The 27,623-nt window shown below is 33.9% G+C and overlaps 2 protein-coding genes across 6 annotated transcripts in view; one reads left to right on the top strand and one right to left on the bottom strand.

The window, feature by feature from the left end:
* The window catches only part of LOC105749254 (guanylate cyclase 2G-like), a 64,852-nt gene extending 60,616 nt beyond the window's left edge, over positions 1–4,236 (bottom strand). The window contains exons 1-2 of the mRNA XM_031949358.1: positions 3,853–4,236; positions 1,479–1,827 (exon numbers count right to left, since the gene is read on the bottom strand). Of these exons, the coding sequence (XP_031805218.1) occupies positions 1,479–1,827; positions 3,853–4,236 (733 nt within the window). The remainder of the gene's footprint in view (positions 1–1,478; positions 1,828–3,852) is intronic.
* Positions 1–27,623, top strand: part of ACSL5 (acyl-CoA synthetase long chain family member 5) — a 101,825-nt gene that overhangs the window by 28,930 nt on the left and 45,272 nt on the right. For 2 of the 5 annotated variants that reach the window (XM_031955847.1, XM_031955854.1), the window contains exons 4-5: positions 771–928; positions 13,853–13,957. The exons of 1 other annotated variant lie outside the window; for it this stretch is intronic. The gene's annotated coding sequence lies outside the window, so the exon portion shown is untranslated. Of the gene's footprint in view, positions 1–770; positions 929–13,852; positions 13,958–19,448; positions 19,760–27,623 lie in introns of those variants that run through there. 2 more of the 5 variants (XM_031955848.1, XM_031955856.1) reach the window with 2 other exon arrangements.

Here is a 27,623-nt window from a genome sequence, read left to right on the forward strand (position 1 = left end):
AATCAAATCCAACTAACATGGATAAATGAGAAAATGCATGGAAAATCCCTTATACTCATAATGTACCATGTTACTATGAATATCATTATTATATAATTATGTATATCATGTAATATAATGTATAATAAATATTTATATTATATAACAATTATATGTTATTATTATTAAGACCACCTCCTGGGCAATATCCTATGTTATGCCCAGGACAGGATAAGTAAGGCTACTGGCTCTGGAAAGTATTGGGGGGGGGGGGGGCGCGAGGAGGGGAGAAATTATTGAAATAGACAACAATCTAGGAGGATCAGGATGCACCAGAGTAGAAATGTACCCCCTCGATAACATGTCCCATGATCATTCTCTTTCTTCTTTTTCTTTTTTTTTCCCTTTCTTTTGCCATTTAACCTAATTTGTTGTAAGAGATTAGGAAGTGATTCTGGCAAAGTTTTTACATAATTGTTTTTCTCTTTTCTGTATTATGCATAAATAAAAAGGCTTTTCCTGAAAATCTCACTTCCAGGCTTCAGAAGCAAGTATTTTCAAATCAAAAGCCAGAGGGATGTAAAAAGAATCCTTTATAACCCTTGAATATATTTGCCTTTGTAGGGATCTAAGCTAAGATTAGTACAGTTAATTTTAGAAATACGAACAAATCAAACAAGGCACTATGGGCAGAAACAGGATAGGAGGACTGTTTTGGTAGCCATTATTCAGCAACAAAATAACATTTTGTAACTTTAATATAATTGAAATTTCTCAAATTTTCTTTGCAGGGCAATAACTCTATGAAATGTCAATTTTGTTACCCTGAAACTGGGATATAGAAAGGCTTAATGATTGTTATCCAGCAATCCAGATGGTGAGGAGGTGTCATCAGGGCCCACTAAGTCATCCTAAATTAAGACAATGACTTTCATGTGTTTTCAATGAGGTAAAGAAAGAAAAAGGTTCAATAAGCTATATATGTCACTTCTTCCCATTGGACATCTATTAAGTTTACCAGTAAAAACAAAAACAAAACAAGAAGAAGAATGTAACATTGCTTTTGACACAATGTGATGACTGCTTTATAAAGATTAGCTAAATGATACCTATTGTCAAAATTAATGTCAAAAATTAAAGTACAAACACATATACTGATATTAAACTGAGCAAGCCCATATATTACTTGAAAAACCTTCAGAGACCATAATTTGAGAGTCAATACAATAGAAATAATTAGGATTTGATTTCAAAAAAATCAAATGTCTTATTGAAACTGAGGATTCATTATGCATTGTTTACACACAAGTATATGCATAAGTATAGATGTCATGTTTAGTTATAGCATTCATCAGGTCCCTTTTAAGCATATTTCAGTATTTTTCTCATTTCTGAAAATAAAAAAAAAACTCTATGCTTGCTAAATACATATCTATTTTGGTTAAGTATTAAAAATAGCATTCTCCCCTCCCTGCAACCACCCAACTCCACCTTCTTACTTCTGGCAGAGGATGTTCCATGGCGGAGGTTCTCTAGCAGGACAGTTTGGTTCTTGCTGGTATGTCTGACTTGTGTGGTGATGACAAAATGGGATTTGAGCTGGTTCTCTACAGTTGTCCACAGTTCATCACTTTCATGCCAAGAGGAATCCCTTGAGGTCCCTCCAAACAATGCAATGTGTTTCCAGCCAAAATAGTATAGAATTGCTTGAAGTACTTCCCCCATTTTCTGAACAGGTGACACAAGATTCATGTAGGTATCATACAAGAATCTGTTCTCCAGTCTAGTTGTCTGCCTGACAAATCCAAACATGGGAATGTTCCATTGGGAAGCCAACAAGCCAGTTACCTGGGAAGAAGGACTCTTCTTCATGAAGGTATTCATAATTCAATAAAAGCCTCCTTCTAAAGCACCTTGACAAACCAATCATTTGGTGAGATAAATTCTATCTCTGCTTGGATGAGTGATGAACCCTGTGTCATTAGATTTCCAATATCTTTATTTTTATGAATAAGTAAACTGAGACCAGCAAGGTAAGGTGACAGCAAATAAGCATTCCTATAATATAAGCGTAGTTTGTGATTTTGAGATTCAATCCAAAGCTTTATTTGCATAATAGCAAATTTTTACCTCATTTATACTTGTAGGAATAATCTCTAAAATCTTTGTGAATAATCTACTAATTCCCATTATGCAGAAATCAGATGGAAAAAAGGAGATATTATTTCTCAAATATTAATCCATCTTTGATACAATAAAAGGAAATCAAGTGTTCCTTAGGGTTTTTCCATTGATGAATGTGTCTCTATTTTCAGCATAGTTATCTAGGAATATCTGGGTTAAGTTTAAAAATTGAATTGAGTGATGGACAGAAGCAGCTATACCCAAAGAAAGAACACTGGGAAATGAATGTAAACTGCTTGTATTGTTGTTTTTCTTCCCGAGTTATTTTTACCTTCGGAATCTAATCCTTCCTGTGCAACAAGAGAACTGTTCGGTTCTGCACACATATATTGTATCTAGGATATACTGTAACATATTTAACATGTATAGGACTGCTTGCCATCTGGTGGAGGGGGTGGAGGGGGGGAGGGAGGGGAAAAGTCAGAACAGAAGTGAGTGCAAGGGATAATGTTGTAAAAAAAAAAAAATTATCCAAGCATGGGTTCTATCAATAAAAAAGTTATAATTATTAAAAAAAATGAGACTTAAATGATATTAACTCTGCATGGATGGAAGAAGGTCTTCATTTATCAGATATATATGGATCATGTACACATATTTATATAGAGAGATATATTTATATATACACACACTTATTTTAGGCAGCAGAGATTTTATTTTATCTACCTATATTTCTTTTATATACAAACTCAGCAGAAAATAGATGTGTGTGTGCAAATCGTTTGAGCTTTGCAACAATTCCTTGAAGAAGATAAGATAGTAGTACAATTATTATCTCAGCTTTCTAGATGAGAGAAATAAGACTCAGAAAAGAGAAAAGGATACCAACCAATGAACTACCAGCGATTGCTTAGGCATCTTGGAATAGGAAAGATACTGGATTTAAAATAAGAGGCTGTGGCTTTGGATCCCAGAATTCTTGCTAGCTACCTCCCGTCTCTGGGACTTAGCTTTCTCATCTGTAAAATGACGTTTAAGATTCATTCTAGCTCTAAGCTTCTTAAATCATATTAAAATTTAAAAAATATTTCCTAGTTTTTCTTCATGATAAACCTTTACTCTAGAAGGCAGAACACAACAATGGGTATGATTTCTCTGGACCTAATTTAATTTTTTTTTTTTCTGAATTAACAACCTAGGATTTCTTTTTTCTCCATATCCTCCTTTATGTCTAGTCAGGTATAACTAAGTGGTACAGTGAAAGAGAGTTAGACTTAGAATTAGGAAGAGCTGGATGCTAATCTGGCCTTGGACACTAGCTGTTTGATACTAGACAAGTCTTTTAATTTATCTCAATCTCAGTTTTCTCACATGTAAAATGGAGATTAATAGCATTGTAGCATTATTGTGAGAACCAAAGGATATTTTTATTATTATTTTAAAGGATATATTTGTATAGTACTTCAAAGTAAATGCTAGTCAAACAAAATAAATTCCTTCAGAGATCATATCCAAAAAATCAGTTATGGCTCATAAGAAAGTTAATACTGAGGATAACATTTTTTATAATGGTTAATTCAAAACTCATGGAAATAAGCACCCAGGTACTTTTGTGGGGGAGTTGTAATAATGGTTATCAGAAGTTTTGAGCCCGTTAATATCACCACATTGGATAAATCACCATTGAGATGTTCCCTTTTCTAGAAAAACACAATGCAATAAAAATTTCATGAACATTGCATACTCCACCTCTGCTGCTCCTGGGCAGACTGGTCCAAAGAGGGCAGAAATCCTTTCTTTCTGGACTTGCTTGATAAAAGCATCAAGGGATTCCTTGGCGCTGCAGGCTGAGTTGGCATATGTGAAGTCCATGGTATAGTTACCTAAGTAAACTGGGTCAGAATTGATCTTCTCTAAAGCAATCTGGATGGCAGCACCCAGTCTCTGGGCACTAAAGGAATTTGAGATATTCCAAGGAGCTTGGAAGCCCACAATAAGCTTAATATCCTCTAGACACATGACCAACAGGCTGGGAGAGAATACAAAAATAAGGGTTAGGTAGATACGACAGTGGGACATCCTCCCATACAAACCCAGCTTGAGCGGGCAGTTCTGAATGATGCTGACAGCCATGGGTTGTCCTGACTCTTAGATCCTCTCAGGACTTGGAGCCACAGTTTTTTAGCTGCTGGTGCAGCAGCTTAAATGATAGTGAATCCCCTCCAGGGATTGTGTCCTGTTTTTAATTAAGTGGAACTAATTAACTGGAACCTTTCTTTCCCTGAAGGCTTTTCTAACACAGAGAAGTAGGAAGAGTGACTGGAACTCTTCCTGTCAGAATAGGAAGAGGTCAGAACAACCTGACTAGTCCCACCATTGCCTTTTCCCCACATAATCCAGAGTAGGTCATTCGGGCTGTCTTCCCTTGCTTCTTGATCTAGAAGGAAGGGGAGGATAAAATCATTTCAGCTTCTCTCCCAGGAACCTCCCCTTGTTCCTACATCGCATCTAAGGGGAGTCAGGAATGATTGTGGCTGCAAAACATATTTTGAAAAGTTTTAAGTGTTTAGTGGAACTTACCCAATTCAATCATCATATAGATGCACACTATTAGGCACAAAGAGGACCCGGCAAAAGAATAGAAATGGTTCAATGTAAATCTATTCCCAACCCAATCAAAGAATATGTCCTGGTTATAGTGGGTCAGCAGTAACAGTTGTTCTTGAAGTAAGCATCTTAAAGCACTCATCATAACCTTTGGATTTGAAGATAATTTACTTCATTTCTCTGAATCAGAATGTATTCATTTGTCAAATGGAAATAAGGATACTTCCCTTACTTCTATTCACTGGCTATTTTTATGAGGATCAAATGAGATGATGTCTATAAAATCAGAATATAAAATTTTAACATGTATAACATATATTGGATTATTTGCCATCTAGAAGAGGGGATGGGGGAAAGGAGGGGAAATTTTAGAATACAAGAGGCTATGTAAGGATCAATGTTGAAAGTTATCCATGCATATATTTTGAAAATAAAAAGCTTTAATTAATAAAGACTTTTAAAAAAATCAATATATAAATTATAGCTTACAATACAAGTTCTCTTAAAGACAGATTCTCTAGGGTCATGCCTATAACTCCAAGAAAGTCTACCAATATTAGTCAGTCAACAAGCATTTTTTAAAAATTTTATAGCTTTTTATTTTTCAAAATACATGCAAAGATAGTTTTCAACATTGATTCTTGCAAAGTCTTGTGTTCCCTATTTTTCTCCTTCCTTTCCTATCTCTTCCCTCCCCTAACCAACAAGTAATCCAATATATGTTTTAAAAAAGTGCAATTTGTCTAAACATATTTCTACTTTTTTATTGAAGCTTTTTATTTTCAAAACATATGCAAAGATAATTTTTCAACACTGAACCTTGAAAAACCTTGTGTTCAATTTTCCGTCTTCCTCCCATGCCCTCCGAAAGATGGCAAGTAATTCAATATATGTTAAACATGATAAAAATATATGTAAATCCAATATAGACATATATATTTATACTTGTTGCACAAGAAAAATCAAATCAAAAAGGAAAAAATGAGAAAGAAAATAAAATGCAAGCAAACAACAACAGAAATGAAAATGCTACATTGTGATCCACACCCAGTCCCCACAATGCTCTCTTTGGGTGCAGATCGCTCTCTCTGTCACAAGTCTATTAGGATTGGCCTGAATCATCTCATTGTTGAAGAGAACCATGTCCATCAGAATTGATCATCGTTTAATCTTGTTGTTGACATTTATAATGATCTCCTGGTTCTGCTCATTTCACTCAACATCAGTTGTGTAAGTCTCTCCAGACCTTTCTGAAATCATTCTCCTGATTGTTTCTTATAGAACAATAATATTCCATAACATTCATATACCATAACTTATTCAGCCATTCCCCAACTGATGGACATCCACTCAGTTCCCAGTTTCTGGCCACTACAAAGAGGGCTGTCCCAAACAGTTTTGCCCATTCAGTCCCTTTCCCTTCTTTGGGATATAAGCCCAGTAGTAACATTGCTGGATCACAGGGTGTGCACAGTTTGATAACTTTTTGAGCATAGTTCCAAATCGTTCTCCAGAATGGCTGGATTCATTCACAACTCCTCCAACAATGCATCAGTGTCCCAGTTTTCCCACATCCCCTCCAACATTCGTCATTATCTTTCCCTGTCATCATATTTCCACTTTTATCATGCTGCATAAGAAAAATCAGATCAAAAAGAAAAAAGAGAGAAAGAAAGAAAAAACAAGCAAAAAACAACAAAAAGGTAAAAATACTATATTAAGATCTACATTCAGTCCCCATAATCCTCTCTCTGGATGCAGATGACTCCATCACTAGCCTATTGAAATTGGCCTGAATCTCCTCATTCAACAAGCATTATGGAGATTAAAAAACAAACAAACAAACATAAAAATAGGGTCTCTATCCTCTTTAAGATCTCACATTCTAAATACACAATCATATGAAAGCTCCAATTCTCCAACCCACCTCTGGAATTCCCTCCAGCAATGTTTAGAACTTTCTCTTCAAGTTTGCTTCCACTTATTTCACTCAAACAAATGGACAAGGATAAAAAGAATAGCTAGTAAATCATCTCTGCTCATTCATTCTTCTTATACTGAAAGGCTATTGGTAATCCATCACCTACTAATCTAATAACTCCAATTCCCTTAACTCTTAATTTGCCTATTCTACAATGGTAATTATAATCTCTCACAATTGTTTGCTTTACAAAGCACATTATTTCATTTGAACTGGACAACATTGTCTTAATAAAGGCACTTTTATTTGTATTTTATGGGTGAAGAAACTGATATACAGAGAATTTAGGTAATTTGCCATGATCAAACAGATAGGAACTGGTATAGGGAACTTTCAGCTCATCTTCTCTCTACCAATGCAGGTCTATTCACTACAATTTAGTTTTAGAGAAATGTCTAAAACATTTAAAGGTTAAATGAGGCAGGGCTTGAATTTAGGTCTTTTCTGCTTCCCTTTCTATTACACCTCAACTAAAAATGCTATTAAATTATAGTATCAAATAGAAAAGGACCATAGTCTGAAGCTCAGATATGGTAGAAGTCACTTGCTCAAATTCACATGACAAATGACTGACAGAAGTAGATCTAGATCCTACTTCTGATTCCCAATCCCAGCTTCACTATACTACACCAAACTGCTTCCCTAAGAGTAATGGGTATGAAATAACCCAGATTATTGAGCTTTCCAGAAAGTCATCTACTATATCATATCAACTTTTTTAGACAATTTATATTGACCTTTTCTGGATCAAGATTTAGTCATGTCTGCTTTTCCATCCAATTTGAGTCTCTGCCTCTCATAGAACACAATATTGACTAATTACATATTTATCTAGGAAATTCTATCTACTCAACTGTTTAAGCATAAAGTATCCATGTGTCTTTTTTCTTCAAAGCCTTAACATAGGCAAATAGTTCACTGATTTCAATACACACACTTTAAACAAAATCAGAGTACTATGGAAAGTTATCTTTATGTTATTCTTTTTTATGCCAATGATGATGTTATTATTTTCCAAATGGGAACTTTTTACTAACAAATTTAATTTACAGAGTGTATAAATAAGGCTTTGTATTAACTTTGCATTTAGAATCAATTCTCAACTTCCATGAAGTAACATTTCTAGAAAATGACCTTAAAGTCAAAAATGCAGAGGTTGATACATGGTGGGAAATAGATTTCTGTAACTACCAAAAATTGTAATATTTCACAAGACATTGCTGAATACAACCTACAATTTCTGCACCAAGTCTTTATAACTAAAAATTATGTACTTTCCCTAACAGAATAATCATGAAATTACCCATAAAATATTGTACACAAAAACATGCGAAACATTTTTTCTCATTAATAATTCCCTAGAATTTTGTGACCTTTTGTGCTATTTCATTTAAAAAAAAAAAAAAAAAAAAAAACTGATTCCAGAAAATATTTACTTTGTAATCTATAATGCCATAAAAACTCTTCTTTTTTTTTTTGAGTATAACAAATAGTGTACTTGTTAACACCAAACTCTAGAGTGGCTATAGACATTCCAGCAGGAAATTTACCTAATACCTTTATTTCCTCACTAAGCCCAATCATTGATTTTGCACTCTTGGACCCAGATCCCAAGGATTTGCTAGGGGACATAACTGTAACACAACAATTAAGTTTTTAAGGCAAACAATGAAAATATGCAAAAAATGCACGGGGAGCTTTTTACAAAAAGAGATGAACAAGACAAGTGAAACACCTAGTAGGATAAGAACTATTCCACAAACTTGTACAGATCAAGCCTTTCATATTTTTTTCTTTACTGCAAAGAGCTACAAATGAAAATGAAAATTAGGCTGTTAATAAGATTTCAGGAATGCTCAAATGTTAAAGATTGTACTTTGTATTTATATCCAGGTTGTTGCAACCAATAATAAACTCCTTGAGGGCAAGGAAAATTTGGTTTTATCTCTGTAATTCCAGTGTCTATAACATAATAAACACTTGTTGAAGGAATGACTATATCTATGCAGTAGTTATTACCAGAAGTACTTTTTTAAAATGTTATTTTCTACCAATTATATATAAAGGCAATTTTTGACATTTATTTTGTAAAAAAATTTGAGTTCCAAATTTTCTTTCCCTCTGTCACCTCCCTTCTCCTTGAGACAGTAAGCAATATATAGGTTATATATATATATATATATATATATATATATATATATATATACATACATAATATATATATAATATATATAATAATTTATTATTAGTCATATTGTGGAAGAAGACAAAGACCCAAAAGGGAAAACATACACACACATAAAAAATAGTATGCTTTGATCAATATTCAGACTCCATCAATTATTTCTCTAGAGGTAGATAACATTTTTCATCTTAAGTCTTTGGAACGATCTTAGATCATTGTGAGAATAGCTAAATCGTTGACATTTGATCACGGTATAGCATTGTTGTTCTCTGGGAGAATTTTTAATTAAATATCACTAATTAATACAATTATTTCATGATCAGAACATTTCCTAAAATAATCTAACCATAGTACAGTCTGATGGCAAAAGATTGGGGACTGGAATTGATCCTAGTCCCAGCTCTTGTTTTGGACAGTGTGGACTCAAGCAAGTAAATCACCACTGATCTGGAGGATTTCCTCCAACCTGATAAACACAAGTATGTTCTTAATGTATGGAAATCAACACAAGCAAGTAATTGGATCCCCAGATTTGGAGAACGGGAATAAAGAGCTTGAGAACTATTATAGTTCCAGTTACCTAGACTTGGAAACCATTGCAGCTGTATCTTATGGCCTCACATTACTATCTACTTTGTTTTCTCAAAGTCATTTCAGGTTCAAATTATTTTCTGCAAAACTCTAGGACTCATGTATCTCAATTCTTTAAACAACTCCTTGACCCTTAGGGAAAACCAGCAAAGTAGCCATCTAAGTAAGAATTCTTTTCCTTCAAGAGCCTTAATCATTAATCCTTTTTAATGAAGTCAAGTTTGCTTAGGTAAGGACCTCTTCAGACAAATCCAAAAAATTTTAAGGTGAAAATCCAGTTAGGTGAGTTAATGTAGGTTGTAGCTGTGAAGTACTAAATTGTTTGACTTTTTCTAAAAAATAGCTTTGGAACAATAGTGCTTTATTGCATGTTCAGTATTAGCAGCTAACTGGGCTTCCTCATGTCCTAGGTAGGTGGAGGATTTGAGATCTACTAATGCTTTGTACTTTGTTCTTTGGACTCCCAATTCTATTTCCTGTAAAAACAATCTCAAATGTACTTAATGAGTGATTGACCTCTGTAACAGAATCACTTCTGGCTTTTTCCTCACTCTCTATCTCCTAGATCTTTATTTTCTTCTTCTTCTTCCTCTTCCTACTTCAGAATTCCTAGTAGAATGATTTCAATGTGGATCTCTTTTGTTTTTATATCACATTTGTCATAACTCCACCCTTCCGTTTAGTTAAAAAAAAACAATGAAACAGAATCCTGTTTCACCCTAAATAGGCAGTATTCTCTGCTGATAGGAGCCCTAGACCTCTCTGCCATGTCTGGAAGAGGGTATGGTCCATTTTCTATTCTCTATTGCCTTCATTGGTTTCTCAATAGCTCAAATTATGTTCTTTTCTTTTTTTATATGTAGCCACACTATATATTATCTTCCTCTGGTTATTTTTGTTTCTCATCAATTCAAATAATTTCCCCATGTTTTCCTGAATTCCTTGGACATCATTTTTAATGGCATACTAATAATTCATTGCATTAACATACTATTGTTTTGTTTCATTTTTTTGGTTATTCCCTGATTGATGACCACCTACCTTGTTTCTTCCTTTTTACAGCTAAAAAGAATTCTACTTGGAATAATTTAATATATATTGAACCTATTCCTGATATCTTAAGAATATGAGAAGTTTAATTATTTTCCTTGTGTATTATTAATAGCTAATACTTATTATTGGGCATGCTCTGGACATGGATTCAGAGAGACTCTACCTCCTGAGTCCAAATGCAGCCTCAGACACTTGTTAGTTTGTGAAGGTCACTTAACCCTATTTGCCTCAGTTTCCTCATTTGTAAAATGAGCCAGAGAAGGAAATGCCTAACCACTCCAGTATCTTTGCCAAGAAAACCCCAAATGAAGTCAGACATAACTGAAACAACTGAAGAACAATCCTCAACTGCATCATTCTAATCTCTGCTGCTCATGACAAAATAATTTGATTAAGCACTAATGGCTATAAAGTAGAAGGGGGGTTTACATATCACCAAGGTCACTATGAAAACTAATAAAAAATAAATTCCATCAAATAAAAAAAGCAGAAGAATACAATTGTAATAATTAATGTTAAATAATATCAAGACTCCTTGTCTTGTATACGTATATATGTATATGCAAAATGAGTCCCTCTGGTTTTTAATATTATCAGGCAGGGATTTCAAAATAGGAAAAAAGGCCTCCTTGATTCAAAATTATTTATAATTATCAATGCAATTTTATATGTAAAAATTTTAACCAAATTTTGAGAACTTATTACTAAAATATCTAGAAGCTGATTATATATATGTGTGTGTGTGTGTGTGTGTGTGTGTCCATGTGTCCTAGTTTTTAGATTTCTAACAGTTTAATCTTGTTCTTTTCTCAGTTTATTACTATATTAAGTTTTTCAAAATTTTACATCTTTGTCTTATCCCCTCATTTTTGAGGATATATATATATATATATATACACATTCACACACACTCACATATATATGCATATATATATATATATATACATATACATACAAACATATATATCCATATCCTCATTTGTCTTGAAAGAATGAAATATTCTAAGTACCTAATCTTATGCATGAATATATAATTATTAGCAAGAACATGGCAAACTTAAGAACTTTTTTACTTTGTTTCATAGGATATGGAATTGGCTGCAAATATAGATTGAACATAGTCTGGTCTTTCATATGTGAGTCCTATTAAAGTAACTCAGGGGTTTTAGTATTTATCTATTAATAAATTTAGTATCATAATGACAAAAATTTTCACTGTTCATATAACTTTCACATTATTCACAGATATAGATAAACTCACAATTAATCAGGTGAGATTCCTGTTCAGAAAGGAAATAGCACAACTGAGTTAAGATCTTATCTTTGCCTGTGCAAAGACAATACCCTCAATTTTTCCCAGGGACAAACACCATCTGTAGCAGGACTACAATCTTTTCCAGCAACATATGGAATTCCCTATGAATGATGGACTACTGGCTTCATGACAATTCAGACAATCATACCTGAAAGCAACACTTAATATAAAGTTAAATTGTAGCCCCAAGATATTTTTACCTCAAATAGCAAACTTTCACTAATTACAGCTTAGGGCTAGGATATTATTACTTTCTCATGTTTTAATAATAGTTAACAATGAGCACATATAAGGACATTTTATTTATCCTTCAGAAATTAAGAATAACCACATTCTAAAGTTTCATATATACAGAGAATACATGATAATTGACTTAAGACACCATTAAAAATTCTAACCCCTAACACAAAATTGAAATATTTGAATCTAAGGTCTATTAGGGGCTTGACTGGCTTGAAGATATAACTTCAATACATACTATTTTTAACAAATTTCATTATTTTCACAAGTGATACTAATTATTCATGCAGTTTAGAATAAAATATAGCCCATTAAATAGTTTTCAAATATTTTAACTGTTTTCCTTTAACAGCTCAATTCATAATTTAACAGCATCTAAATTAAAATACAAGTTGCTTTTCAAATATCACTTCTGATACAATGGTTTCCCCAATCTCACAATATAATAAAAAATTTCAGAAACACAATAATAACATATATAATATAATGTATTTAAAACATGAAACAAAACTAATCACCAGTGAGATGACATCAATTAGCCAAGTGCATTTCCAAATGTTTTTACATAGCAAATCATTTTTTTTTCTGCTCAAAATTTTATTTTTTTTTTAAATAACTTTTTATTGACAGAACCTATGCCAGGGTAGTTTTTTACAACATTATCCCTTGCACTCACTTCTGTTCCGATTTTTCCCCTCCCTCCCTCCGCTCTCTCCCCAAAGATGGCAAGCAGTCCTATACATGTTAAATAGCAAATCATTTATTTTAATCATTTTTTGACATTCTATACTTAACTGCATTCAAGACCAACAGAGAGTTATCAAATTTACTAACATTTATATAATGTTTACTATCCCATTTACATATTTTCAAACTGGGATAAACTTGATTTGAACTCAGATTTTTCTAATACTATCATATTGTCTCAATGCCAAATAGCAAATGTATTTTTGCATTAAGCTCTGATTTACCACAATTATCCTAATAGAACACATATCACTGTAAATAAGACCACATTGTAATTTAGTTTTAGGACTAATTTTGACTAAATCATACATATCTGGATTTGTAATCATTAATGGTAACATTCAACATTTCAAATTTTCTAAGGGCCATTAGCTTCTAGCACCTCAACTTTCAGGGGCAACTATTTTCAGATAGCTAAAAATATACATAGTTCATAGTTTAGTGGAGAGAGGGCTATATTCAGTGTCATGGAGACTTGGATTTATCTTTACTGTGTAACAGTGAGCAAATCACATTATCTCTGGGTCTCCGTTTCCTCATAAATAAAATGGGGATAATAGCAGTACTTACCTCACAAGAATGTTGTAATAATAAGATCCAATGAGTATCTATGTAAATTGCTGTGTTATTTTATTATTATTATCCTGGTTATCTTCTTGGTATGTGGGAGAGGTATAAAGAAATTTTTTTGTAAAATCAACTATCAGATCAGAACCTCACATTTCCTACCAATAGATAGATTGCTAGTTAAGCAATATTGACTTTAAGTATAGGATCCCTGAAAACACATATTACTGACTTATAAAAATATGGATTTTAAAGTCATTATTAGATGACTCACCAGTCCTATCTTATATTCTTTACTTCTCTGTTCCAAGTATAAATGTAACATCTGTCTTATCAGAAGCTTGTAGTAAAATATGTTTATGGGAAAGTACAAAGGGTAAAAGGTGTGTGTGTGTATGTGTTTGTATGTGTACTTGCAACTTCAAAAGATCTCACTCTCATTTTGGGTGTTTCCCCACATTAGTTACTCCCTTAATGAATTATGCTGGTGAGTGGGTTCAGAAAGAGAAATAATCAGCCCCGTGGTGATTGGGTCACTCAACACTCATCTGGACTGCCCTTCAGACAAGTAAGTGAACAGGCTAATCTCAAACCATACTTGAGAACTTTTTCAGCTTTTTAGGATCTCACCTTCACATCACAGGGAAACAGAGGAAATTGGATGGTGTGCGAATGTGATTGCACAAACATATGTAAAGTCATAGTTATAATATATTCAAGACTCTTTAGTCACCAGGAAGTTGGAGCGACTTTTAGATTGGAAAAAATATATACTAAAGGTCATATATTTGGAGAAGCCAAGGATGGAGTGGAATAGAATTAAGCAAAACTGGGTGCTAGGTACTCAGGATACAAAGATAAATTCATTGACCCTTGCTTTGGGGGGGCTCGTCTTCTATGAAGGGAAAACAATGTGTTTATAAATATATATGGAATACACAAAAATAAAAACAAAAAATATGAAAATAAAAAACTACACCCCCAAAATATAAATAGAAAGCAATGCTTAAAATAAGTCTTGAAAGAAGCCATGGACTTTCAAGATTTGAAAATAGGAGGATCGGTCAATGGAATAGGTATCTGTGCATGGAGCTGATGTGGAACTGGGGAAATATAAAAGCTGTGGTCACAAATTTTAAACCTCTTATGAATAAGAGGAATTAGACTCGTTCTGTTTTAGGAGGCAGAAGCAAGAACAATGGGTGAAAGTGATCAAGAGGCCAATTAGTTTTGAAGTTAAGACAAAACTTCCTAATAATTAGAAGTGTCTGCAAGTGAAGTGGGCTATGTCAAGAAGTGGTGGATTGTCCCTAACTGAAGATCACCAAGCAGAGCCTGGATGACTCCTTGTTAGATATGTAAAAGTAGGGATTCTTTTCATATTAGGTTGGACGAGATGGCCGCTGTGATCCTTTCTGATCCTCAAATTCTCTGAAGAAGGGAAGGAATTTAGGATTAGGGTTAGAAGACAGGAGATGGAGTGATACATTTGAGGGAGGGAAGGAAGTATTTGTTGCCTGGTCCATAAAGTGCAACGGAGGGGAGTAATGTATTATGATGCCTAAAATAGAAGTTGGGGCTAAGTATCTAGATTATAATACCATATGGGCAACTAGGTGGCTTAGTCAAAGTTTAGACCAATATGGTTGTTTTGGTCATTCATATGATAAACAGAAGACATTTTATTTATTTTTCTTGTTTTTTTTATTATTATAGCTTTTTGTTGACAAAAACATATGCATGGGTAATTTTTCAGCACTGAACCTTGCAAAAACTTCTGTTCCAATTTTTTCCCTTCTTCCCTCCACCCCCTTCCATGGATAGCAGGTAGTCCCATACATGTTAAATGTGTTAAAATGTATGTTAAATACAATATATGTATACGTATTTATACAGTTATCTTGCTACACAAGAAAAATCGGATTTAGAAATAAGGCAAGAAATAACCTGGGAGGAAAAACAAACATGCAAGCAAACAATAACAGAAAGAGTGGAAATGTTATGTTGTGATCCACACAGTGTTCTTTCACTAAATTCTTTCACTGGATGTAGCTGGTTCTATTCATTACTGATCAATTGGAACTGATTTGGATCCTCTCATTGTTGAAGAGAGCCACTTTCATCAGAATTGATCATCGTATAATCTTATTGTTGCCATTTATAATGATCTCCTGGTTCTGCTCATCTCACTCAGCATCAGTTCATGTAAGTTTCTCCAGGTTTCTCTGAAATCATTCTGTTGGTCATTTCTTACAAAACAATAATATTCCATAACATTCATATATCACAATTTATTTAACCATTCTCCAGTTGATGGGCATCTACTCAGTTTCCAGTTTCTGGCCACTTCAAAAAGGGCTGCCAAACGTTTTTGCACATACAGGTCCCTTTAACAGAAGACATTTTAAAAGGACATATAATGAACACATCATTCTCCCAAGTATTCTCTCCTTGTGTTTACATGTCACTTTTAGGTTGTCTTCCTCTCTCTCTGCTATCTAATCAGACCCCTTTTTTGGATAATCCTGTATACAGTGTCCTGAGACTTCTTTTCTTTTTATACTCAGTGATTTCATCAGTGCCTTTATGTTCAATGATCTCTGCAGATGACATCTAAATCCAGTTCCAATCTCTCTGAGTTCCAGCCTATTATGACCAATTACCTCTTAAATACTAAATTAAATAATTTAGATGGCCATCCTATAAGCTTTTCAAACTCAATATATTTTGAATGGTTCTTCTTATCTTTCACTAATCCACTTAGCTGTCACAATGATATTCTTAAAGTGTAAAAACAGAGTAAGTTTTAGTAACTCCCATGCTAATCACCTCTAAGATAAAATTAAAAATCTTATGTTTGACACCAAAAGTCCTTCACACTTTAAATTCAACATTTTTCAAGTCTGATTACATGCTATTTTACTTCAGGCATTCTTCACTGTGGTCAAACTGCCTTATTTCTTTTCATACATCAGAGATAATATGTGTAAATTACTTAGCAAGCTTTAAAGCACCATATAAATTCAATTATTAATTTTAATACTGAGTATTTTCCAAACTTTGTCTACCCTGGCATCTAGCAAAATTTTCACCATCTTTCATGTGCAGAATAAATGTTTTTTGAAAAGTTCTTCCATTTTAAATTTTTAAATAGATTTTTGTTAATTATATATATATATATATATATATATATATATATATATATATCACTGTAATTTTCCCAGTTTCTTCTTCATTGATTTTTTAAAAAATAGAGCTGGCCATCTATGGAGTGGGTTGCCTTGTACATAATTGACTTTTATATGACACTCTAAAGTTCACAAAGCTCTTATATGCAATCCTGCATTCATGCCTTAACAACTCTGAAATGTAGGTAATATATGATATATCTGCATTTTATAAGTGAAAAAATCAGGTCTCAGGAGTCGTAACTTGTCTACAGTCACAAGACTAATAATTATCAGAAGTAGAATTTGAACTCAGTGCTTCTAGTCTCCCCAGTCCAATAACTCTATCAATTATGTAACAATGTGTTGTTGGAATAGTGACTTCTCTTAATGGATCTGATCAAGAGAGATTCAAAAGAAGAGATAACTGCTTTGGGATAATAATGTCTGACAATATGTCCTTAAAGATCCCTTCTAGTTCAGATTCTGTGACTTTGGTTTGTTGGGTACTCACCAACCAATAAGAGATTTCTAAAAGCATTGGTCTTTTCAGTTAAATCTATTCAGAATCCAGAAGTTCATGAGGTCAGAGAACTGGATTAAAAGAGATGTTGTTAAGTGCAACACTCTCGCATCATAGATCAGGAAATTAAGATCAAATGACAAGACTAGGAAGTAAAACTTGAACTCTTTTGGTCTCTTTTCCTCTTGTTTCTATGGCATCTTAGTCTACCTGGGCTAAATATAAGAGGTCTGATTTGGACACTCCTGTAATCACAAGTATTCTCTCAGTTATGTTGTTGTTGTTGTTCATTTTCAAGCTTTTTATTTTCAAAACATATGTACAGATAATTTGACATTGACCTTGCATAGTCTTGTATTTTAGATTTTCTCCTCCTTTCCCCCACCCCCTCCCTCAGATGGCAAGAATCCTTGCCATCTTTTTTTTGTCCTTTTTGTTTTAAACTCCAGTAAACTCTAAAGCAAAAGAATCCAGAGGAGATATCTTGGAGGAATTTTAATAACTATAGGTATTTATGGGTTAAAAGTCTCCTAAGCTATCTTCTCTACCACCAAAGCTCTTACTAATTTGTGTGTCACACTTTATAGTTCTTTAGAAAGAAATAATAGCTTTTTAAAGTGGGGAATGTATAGTCATCCTTTTGGACTGGGTTCAGATCATGTGGTTACATTGTGATTGCCTGGAACTTCCTTCTGCAGGATACATTCCTTAATATGATGGAGAATGCTCTTTTCCCCAAATTCCTTTACTGAAGAGATCTGAAGCACTCAAATGTTTTCTTCTTAAATGAAAGGAATAGCTTCAATACCAGGCTCATCAGAGGTTTTGAGTCCAAAAGCACCTTAGAGGTCATCAAGGTCATCAAATTAGAAAGCTTAAGACCAGAAGGAAGGGAAATGACTTCCAAGAGATTTAAACAGATAATAAGAAACAAACCTGGGATTGAAAAATCAGTTTCTTACTTCAAATCTAGTTATTATTTTATACTATCACATCTGCTCTCACTTTACCCAATAAAATAGCCAAATAGGCAGCCACTTCATATCTCTGTAGCTCCATCTCTTTATCTAAAAAATGGAAATGTTAATTTGTATGCCTCCTGCTCAAAAAATTGAAAATAAAATGAGAAAACAGATACAAAGACTTTGTAAATCCCAAACATATCAAAATAGAAAAAGTAAAAAAATATTTCAACAGCATAAGTTCTGTTTTTTTAAAATTATTATTATTATAGCTTTTTTTTTTTTTTTTTTTACAAGATATATGCATGGGTAATTTTCCAGCATTGACCCTTGCAAAATCTTCTGTCCCAACTTTTCCCCTCTTTCCTCCCACCCCTTCCCTTAGATGGCAGGTAGTCCAATACATATTAAATATGTTAAATCCAATATATGTATACATAGTTATACAGTTATCTTGCTGCATAAGAAAAATCGGATCTAGAAAGAAAAAAAAAAAAAAAACCTGAGAAGGAAAACAAAATGCAAGCAAACAACAACAAAGAGAGTGAAAATGCTATGTTTTGGTCCATACTCTGTTCCCACAGTTCTCTCTCTGGGTGTAGATGGCTCTCTTCATTAATGAACAGTTGGAACTGGTTTGAATCATCTCATTGTTTCAGAGAGCCATGTCCATCAGAATTGATCATATAATATATAATCTTGTTGCTGTATACAATGATCTCTTATTCTGCTCATTTCACTCAGCATCAGTTCATGTAAGTCTCTCCAGGCCTTTCTCAAATCATCCTGCTGATCATTTCTTACAGAACAATAGTATTCCATAACATTCATATACCATAACTTACTCCATTTAATGGGCATCCACTTAATTTCCAGTTTCTGGCCACTACAAAAAGGGCTGCCACAAACATTTTTGGCACATTCCACTGGATTTTTATTGAGTTATAGACATTGGAGGGAAAGCACCTCTAAATATACTTTCTCTTTGAATTATCTCTCAAATTTACCCATCTCTTTAAAGCAAAATGTAAACTTATCATGCACCCTCAAACCTCCTGTAGTTATTGGAACATTTGTTATGGAACTATGGAGAGTTGTGGGCAACTCCAAAGAGGTAAAAATTTGGAAACATTCCCAATAATCTTTAAACCCTGGATCTAAGATTCCACAAAGTGCTCTTTGGAGCCACCTGCTGATAAAGGATCAAGTTTTCAAAGGCTCCAGAAAATGAAGTTTGTTCTGCTTTTATTTGCAATCTGTGCAACCAATAGGTCTTGTCAAAACACATGATTGTGCTTGGGCAAGGCTTCCTTCCTGCATAAAACAAAGTTGGCTTCTGGCCAAGTGAATGGTCGGTGAAGTAGACATCTCAGAGCCCGGCTGACAAGGGACTTGAGAATGAGCCTTTACTGTCAGTTTTGTGTTTAGAAAAAGAATCTTTTTATCTAACTATAACCAATAATCCCTCCATAAGCAAATGGGAACATAAAATCTTAAAAGAACAAGTCATAGTCCAAGTACAGCCAGCCTATCCCAAAGTAGATGAACAACTGATACGGCATATTTAGGAAGCTTTGCTACGAATCTCTGCCTCTCCCTCCGGCTGAATGAAGTGGTCTCAGAGGAAGAAGGCTGTCTGTAAATGCAGTTTTCATCTGGTGACACTGAAGACAGAACATCGATCTTGAATCCAGCCTCAACTGTGGAAACCTGAGCAAGTAATTTAATTTCTATTTATTTGCCTCAGTTTCCTCACTTGGAAAATGGTGATAATAATAGCACTAATATAAAAGGGTTATTGTGAGGATCAAATGAGATAGTATTTTTAAAAATCACTTAGCACAGTGCATGGTATATAGGAGGTGCTATATAAATGTTTATTCTTTTCCCCATCCTTTTCATAAGTAAGGAAAAAGACAGGGACAGCTTAAGGAGCTGTTTGGTTTTCAGTCTATCATACTGGCTTCAGATTTCCTTGGACAACACTAACCTCTTAATCCTCAAAGATGATGACATTAGAACCTTGGCCCATCAAAGTTCATTTGGAGTTTCATTAACCTAGTAAATGCTCACATTGACCCCTTTATCAGCTGCATTAACAGAGGAAAGGTAGGTACTAATTCCAATTACAATCCAGTACAAGAGAGTGCAAGGAACCTAATCCCATTTCTTTTGTGCATAGGTGAAGGGCTGAACTTCAGCAGTAGCTTTCCACATGGCAGAGATGAAAGGTCAGTGTAGATGCAACTTGTAGCCATTAATTCCACTTTGCTTGGACAGCAACTCGATTAGGAAAATTACTAAAGATGCATGAAATAATTTTTAATCCTTCCTTTCTTTTATCCTCCCCATACACTTTTTTCTAAGCTTTTATTTTAAAAAAAATACAGATTTCTTCCACCTCAGTATTTTGCTGCATTTTCCAGTTTGCTTTAAATGCTTTAAAGCTCAAGGATGCCTCTGCTCAAAATTATATGAGAGCTTAAAACGTCCTAGCTTTTGGCAAGCAAGCAGGAAACTCAACAGAACACTTTTAAAGTCATCCTTCCTGAACTTTCTCATGTAGTATTTTTTGCACAGATTTGAGCAATTAGAAATAAAGTGATAGAAATAGGTATTTCATGTCTTTTCTGAATGTTCCCATTGGCTCACACTTTACAACTTGGCTTCCATTTAACAATGACTATAACTGCTCTAGAAAATAGATGCTGACCCCTAGCCTCTTGCTTTTTCTCATTTTTATCCCTAATCTTCTTAAGTGTGCTTTTCTGCTGTCCTTAAATGCTGATGCTAGCTGAACACTGCAATATTCAGAAACCTGGATAAATTGATATTTGGACATATAGGATATGCTGCCTACCTTTTTCTGATCAAAGATTTGATTAGAAAGGTAAATTTGTCTTTGATATTTTTTGGCAATAAAATCAATAAAAATGAAAATATGAGAATCTCTACTGATTTCTTAAATGATGCTTATTATTTTAATATATGAATTACACAAAAAGCCACAAATCAATCAATGATTATTTAGTAAGCACTTAAAAGACACTAGAGACACAAAAATAAAACCTTCCTTGTATTCCATCAGTTTATATATATTTTTTCTCAAGTCAAAAAACATGGCAATATATGGTAAGTTCAGGGAGAAGCACTATCATAAATGGCAGGTGACAGGAAAAGTCTCATGTGGAAAATAGTACTTAAGCTGAACTTTGTTTGAAACCAGGAATTGGAATAGTAAGAACTAGAAATACATCTGGACATGGTAGACAACCTATGCAAAGGCAAGAAGGAAAAAAGCCATATTATGTATCAAGAAGTACTTTGGAGTTTACTGATGGAAGCTCTGGGAAATGGAAATTTTAGCCACTTCACTTGTATTCCAAATTGTTTTCCAGAATGGTTAGAGTGATTCTCAGCTTCACCAACAATGTATACAACCTCTCCAGTATTGCCTCTTCCTATCTTTTCTCATCTTTGCCACTTTCCTGGATGCGAGTTGAAATTTCATGTGGTTTTAATTTGTATTTCTTTGTGAAGAAAAGATGACTTAATGAAAGGATGCTCAAGATATGCCCTGAAGAAGAGAAAGGAAAAATCATAACTTTCTCTTTTTCAGGGAATTCCCTAAAAATAAATTTATCAGTGTGTTGCTTAGTTTTGTTACCTAACAGCTGTGGGGGGCAAAAAAAATCTGGTTTCTTTTCAACTAATGTTTGTATTGGTTTTTTGGCTCTGTGCTCCTCTTTACTATAGTAAAGAAATAGTAGATCTTTTCAAAATATGAACTTTGAACACTACTTTTCTGCTGCAGATTATATAATAACATTAAGGTTCCAAAGAAATTTAATGTTAATAGTAACTGAGATTGACTCACAAATTTCTTTAGTGTATTAATTGTAAATGTTTATTTAAATATATATTTTATACAAGAACCTTTAATATTCTGGTGAATGTCTCAAGATTCCCAAGGGGAATCTAAAGATAAAGATTAAAATTTTAAAAATTAAAAATTTTTCATTTTTATTGACTTTATTGCCAAGAAATATCAAAGACAAATTTACCTTTCTAATCAAATCTTTAATCAGAAAAAGGTAGCATATGATCCTCCTATGAGCGTTGGTTAGCTGACCTGTGGGCTTTTCTGTATTCATGGCTTTCTGTAGCTTACATGTGGCCCTTTACATGTTATATCTGTGCCCCCCTTGCCTGGAATGCATTCTTTCCTTTCCTCTTAAAAATCTCAATTTCCTTTAGGATTTAGCTCATATGCTACCTTTCGCATGTAAACTTTTCTGATACTTTCTACTCCTACTTTCTAGTTTCCTAAAAACATAAAAATCAACTGTTTTATATATATCTGGATATACACATTATTTTCTTGAAAATAGATTGTATAGTCTTTGAGAGCAAGGGATGTGAATTTTTGTTTTTGTAATCTAGAACCAGCATTCTCAACCTGGGGTTTGTAAACTTGTTTTTTATGTTTTGAATACTGTATTTTTTTCTAGTGCATTTTATCCATTTTAAAAAGAATTGCGACATAAAGTTTAAGACATAAGTTTAAGAACCCTTGGCTTAGAACATAATTGTTTAGTAAATGCTTATTGATTGATTGAGAAAAAAAACACAGATATATAGAAATATAGAGATAGTGGTAGGTAGCATTAGATATCTATATACATTTATAGATTACATATGTAACACACAATCTTTTTTTTTTATTTTTTTTATTTTTATTTAATAGCCTTTTATTTACAGGATATATACATGGGTAACTTTACAGCATTAACAATTGCCAAACCTCTTGTTCCAATTTTTCACCTCTTACCCCCCCCACCCCCTCCCCTAGATGGCAGGATGACCAGTAGATGTTAAATATATTAAAATATAACTTAGATACACAATAAGTATACATGACCAAAACATTATTTTGCTGTACAAAAAGAATCAGACTCTGAAATATTGTACAGTTTGCTTGTGAAGGAAATCAAAAATGCATGTGTGCATAAATATAGGGATTGGGAATTTAATGTAATGGTTTTTAGTCATCTCCCAGAGTTATTTTTCTGGGCATAGCTAGTTCAGTTCATTACTGCTCCATTAGAAATGATTTGGTTGATCTCGTTGCTGAGGATGGCCTGATCCATCAGAACTGGTCATCATCTAGTATTGTTGTTGAAGTATATAATGATCTCCTGGTCCTGCTCATTTCACTCAGCATCAGTTCGTGTAACACACAATCTATATATAATTTTAAATGTACTTATAAAATCTATTGTCTGTATATTTGAAAATGTTGAAGACTTCATGAATTTAGTGGCATTTTTGTGTAGAGATTATGCTGATCTCTAGATTTCCAATTTTAGTTTATATGCTGCTGATGTGAATATTATTATGCTTTTTTTGTTACAAACATTTTCTTTTTCTTTTTCCTTTTTCCTAATGAGGGCAGAATTGGAAAGTAGAAAAGAGCTAATGATAAATTATATAAATTATATAAGAATTATACATATATATATTAAAAGTCATTGAACCATTTTTAAAAAATATGTAGAAAAGAAAAGAAAAAAGGCCCAAAGTAAGTTTATGCTTCCTGCTTCCTGCAGTTTAATGCTTCCTGCATCATGTTGATGTGAGATGTATTTAGCAGATCACATCTACATAGCATCTTAGATTCTACAATCATAACATCTATTAGGAATAAAGAAGGCAGATTGGGGAAGATCTCCTGTAGCTGTTATGAGCCTCAGATAGAGTAAGGAAACAGTGGACAGGTGCACAAATTGCATCATATACAGACTATTGCCTTCAAGCTTTCCCTTCCTTTCAATTTCCTTGGAAACTCTGTGATATTTCAGAGTTCTGTATTGTAGATGTATCTTACTAAATGATAACCGCTTATAACAAAACTCTAGACCCCTTCAACCAAAGCCATACAAAGCAGATTCATATGAAGTTCTATTCTATGACATGTAGGATTTTTTTTTTTTTTTTTTTTTTTTTTTTTTTGCTACATTTGGCATTTAATAAAATTCAACTGGAAAATTCCCTGCTACAAAATCTAAGTAACTTCTAGAAATGTTTTCTTTTTTATAAACTAGGATCATGTTGAAGACTTTTAAAGCATTAGCATGACTTTAGGAAGTTTAGCCCTGGAATCTGTGCCAATAAGTCATTATCTCTAACCAGGATATATCAGGAGATGTCATGAATGTTCTAACACTGAGTTCAGTGTGAACTAACTGACTAGATTAAGTAGGAAGAAATTTCTTTTCTAGAAATTTCAAAAGAAATATATGGCAAATGTATACATTGCCCAATAAATAGTCATTGGAAGCCTGCTAGAAAGTGACTATTCTTTCAAGGATTAGGACAAAGGTAGCAATGCAAGTATTGTCCTAGTTTACAGACTAAAACAACTGGGATTCAGAGTTTAAGGAATTAGGTGACCTCAGGTTGTTTAGGATCTGAACCAATATCTCCTGATTTAAAGTCTGGCACCAAGACACCAAGAGTTCCTTTTTTTTTTTTTTTTAATAGCCTTTTATTTACAGGTTATATGTATGGGTAACTTTACAGCATTAACAATTGCCAAACCTCTTGTTCCAATTTTTCACCTCTTACCCCCCACCCCCTCCCCCAGATGGCAGGATGACCAGTAGATGTTAAATATAATTATAATATAATATATTAAAGTATACATTAGATACACAATAAGTATACATGACCAAACCGTTATTTTGCTGTACAAAAAGAATCAGACTCTGAAATATTGTACAATTAGCCTGTGAAGGAAATCCAAAATGTAGGTGGGAAAAATATAGGGATTGGTTCTTAGTCATTCCCCAGAGTTCTTTCACTGGGTGTATCTGGTTCAGTTCATTACAGCTCCATTGGAAATGATTTGGTTGATCTCGTTGCTGAGGATGGCCACGTCCATCAGAATTGATCATCATTATAGTATTGTTGTTGAAGTATATAATGATCTCCTGGCCCTGCTCGTTTCACTCAGCATCGGTTCGTGTAAGTCTCTCCAGGTCTTTCTGAAATCAACCTGTTGACACCAGGAGTTCCTAACCATTTCTGGGTCATCTTCATTGATTCTAATGCCTTCCCTCCATTGATTATCTCCATCCTGTGTATAGCTCGTTTGTACTTGGTTACTTAGTGGTTTTGTGTTGTCTAAGCCCTTTGAGAGCAGGGACTTGCCTTCCTATGCCCAGCACTTAGTATAGTGCCTGGAAGGGTATAGGTGTTCAGCAAATGTTGACTGACTGACTGACTGACTGACTGACATGGACTCTTTGGGTAGTGTGATGAAGCCAACGGACTCTTTCTCAAAATATTTTAAATGCATAAAATAAATTGGATTACAGAATAAATCAATTACTTTGGAAACATTTATTTCAATATTAAGCTCATGAACCTCTAATCCACATTATCACAAACTACTTCTGACCTTCACAATCTTAAAACTTCTGTCAGAAGCAAATGAATACTCTTAGGCTACATAAGTAGTTAGAACTGAACGAGAGATAGGATTGTGACTCATGTGTCTTGGTCCTACCATTAAGTAGTTTTGAGATTTTGAGTAAATCATAGCTTCTCCAGCCTGTTTCCTCTTCTGTAAAATTGCATTAGGTAGCCTTCCAACTCTGAATTTTTTTTTTTCGTGAGGCAACTGGGGTTAAGTGACTTGCCCAGGGCCACAAAGCTAGAAATCATTGTCTGAGAGCACATTTGAACTCAGGTCCTCCTGATTTCATGGCTGATGCTCTATCCACTGCACTACCTAGCTTCCCACAACTCTGAAATCTTAATAATAGCAATGACTCTCCCCTTATTGTGACATTCCCCAGGTGCAGATAAAAATATTTTGGGGAAATGAGATTGGATTCTAAGACAAAAATCTGCACTTCTGTGGTTTCTCCCTCTGAGTAGCCGGTTCCTTCTAAAACTTCCATTTTAAGGAGGATGCCCAGTAAATCAATAAACATTTATTAAATGCCAATTATGTGTCAGACACTGTGCTAAGAGCTGACTGGCCGGCCAGGTCTTCATTCCTTTCCAGGCAGTATTTGTAACTCTCTAGAATTTATTGTGTTCCCCACCCTCAATATCAGGTACCTCCCTCTCCCTCCCTTACCTTTCCCTTTTCAGCTTTCTTTTTATGTCACCTTTCTCCATAAGAATGTAAGCTCCTTGAGGACAAGAATTGTGTTTCTGCTTTTATTTGTGCTTAGTAAATGCCTGTTGTTTGCTTGGAAGAACTAGATACTTTGAAAAATGGGAGAAATCAGTACACGGTGCATCCTATGCCGGTTAGTATAACAAGACAGCTAAGTAAATCATTAAGTCCTTTGTGATTCTATGGAGCTATTCTTTGAAATGGAATTCTCTATCTTTAGTTATCTAGAAGTCTCTTCTAAATGGTTGAAATTGTGTTTGCTCTACAAGATGTTTATCTATACAGATAAAGTTTTTTTTTTTCTTATAGCTTAACAGAAAGACTTTGGAATAATGTAATGAAAATTTGGAAAAATCAGAAAGAGAAGCCTTATTAGAAGGTTACCTTAGAATTGAGTTTTGATGGAAACTAGGAGATTCTAAAGTCAGCTTGGTGGCACAGTGGATAGAGCTCCAGGCCTGGAATCAACAAAACAAAACCAGAATTTAAATCTGGGTCTCAAGTACTTTCTAACTGTGTCACCTTGAGAGCAAGCTTAATGCTGTTTGCTTCAGTTTCCTCATCTATTACGATATATATATAAATCTATAAATCTATCTATCTATCTAATATATAAATCTATAAAACGAATTGGAGGGGAAAAAAAGGCAAACCATTCTAGGATCTTTGCCAAGAAAACTAACGAGATTCTAAAAAGTGAAAGTGAAAAAGTTAGTGGAAAGCCTGTGAGTGGAGAATAACCTAAATATAGTCATGGAAATGGAAGTTGGGAAAATTACATACCTTCTTTGGGGCCTCAATTTAAAGGGTGACACTAATATCTAAGTCATATTCTTAACTTTAATTTATATATTAGAGGAACAGTCTGGCATGGTTTAGTTAGCTTTCATTATGATTTGTTACAAGGGGCAAAGGAAGGAAGTTGTCTCAAAGGTTCAATCATACATTAAAAGAAATATATGGTCAAATTGATTGTCCCAACAGTGAATATAAGCTTGATTTGGCCTCAAAAAGATCTGGTTTCAGATCCTGCTTCTCACTAATTGTGTAACCCAAGGCAATTTACTTAAACTCTCTGGGTCTCAGTTTCCTCATCTGTAACCAAAAAAAAAAAAAAAAAAAAAAAAAGAGGGGATCCAATTGAATGCTTTCTAAAGTCCCTTTCAGCTCACCACCTATAATTTAGCTTTCTTATAATAATTAAATCAGCTCATATTTATTCAGCACTCTCCAGTTTTCAAAACATTTTTTCCCCTAAGAACTGGTTAAGGCATTGCAAATTATTCATTTTAGAGAAAAGAAAATAGAGTCCAAGAGATGTACTGACTGACTGATGTTGCTTAAGATCTGCTGCTAAGAGTCAGAATTCAAATTCAGCTCCTGTGGTTCGC

This window comes from Sarcophilus harrisii, chromosome 2 (assembly GCF_902635505.1).
Source record: "Sarcophilus harrisii chromosome 2, mSarHar1.11, whole genome shotgun sequence".
NCBI classification, from domain to species: domain Eukaryota; kingdom Metazoa; phylum Chordata; class Mammalia; order Dasyuromorphia; family Dasyuridae; genus Sarcophilus; species Sarcophilus harrisii.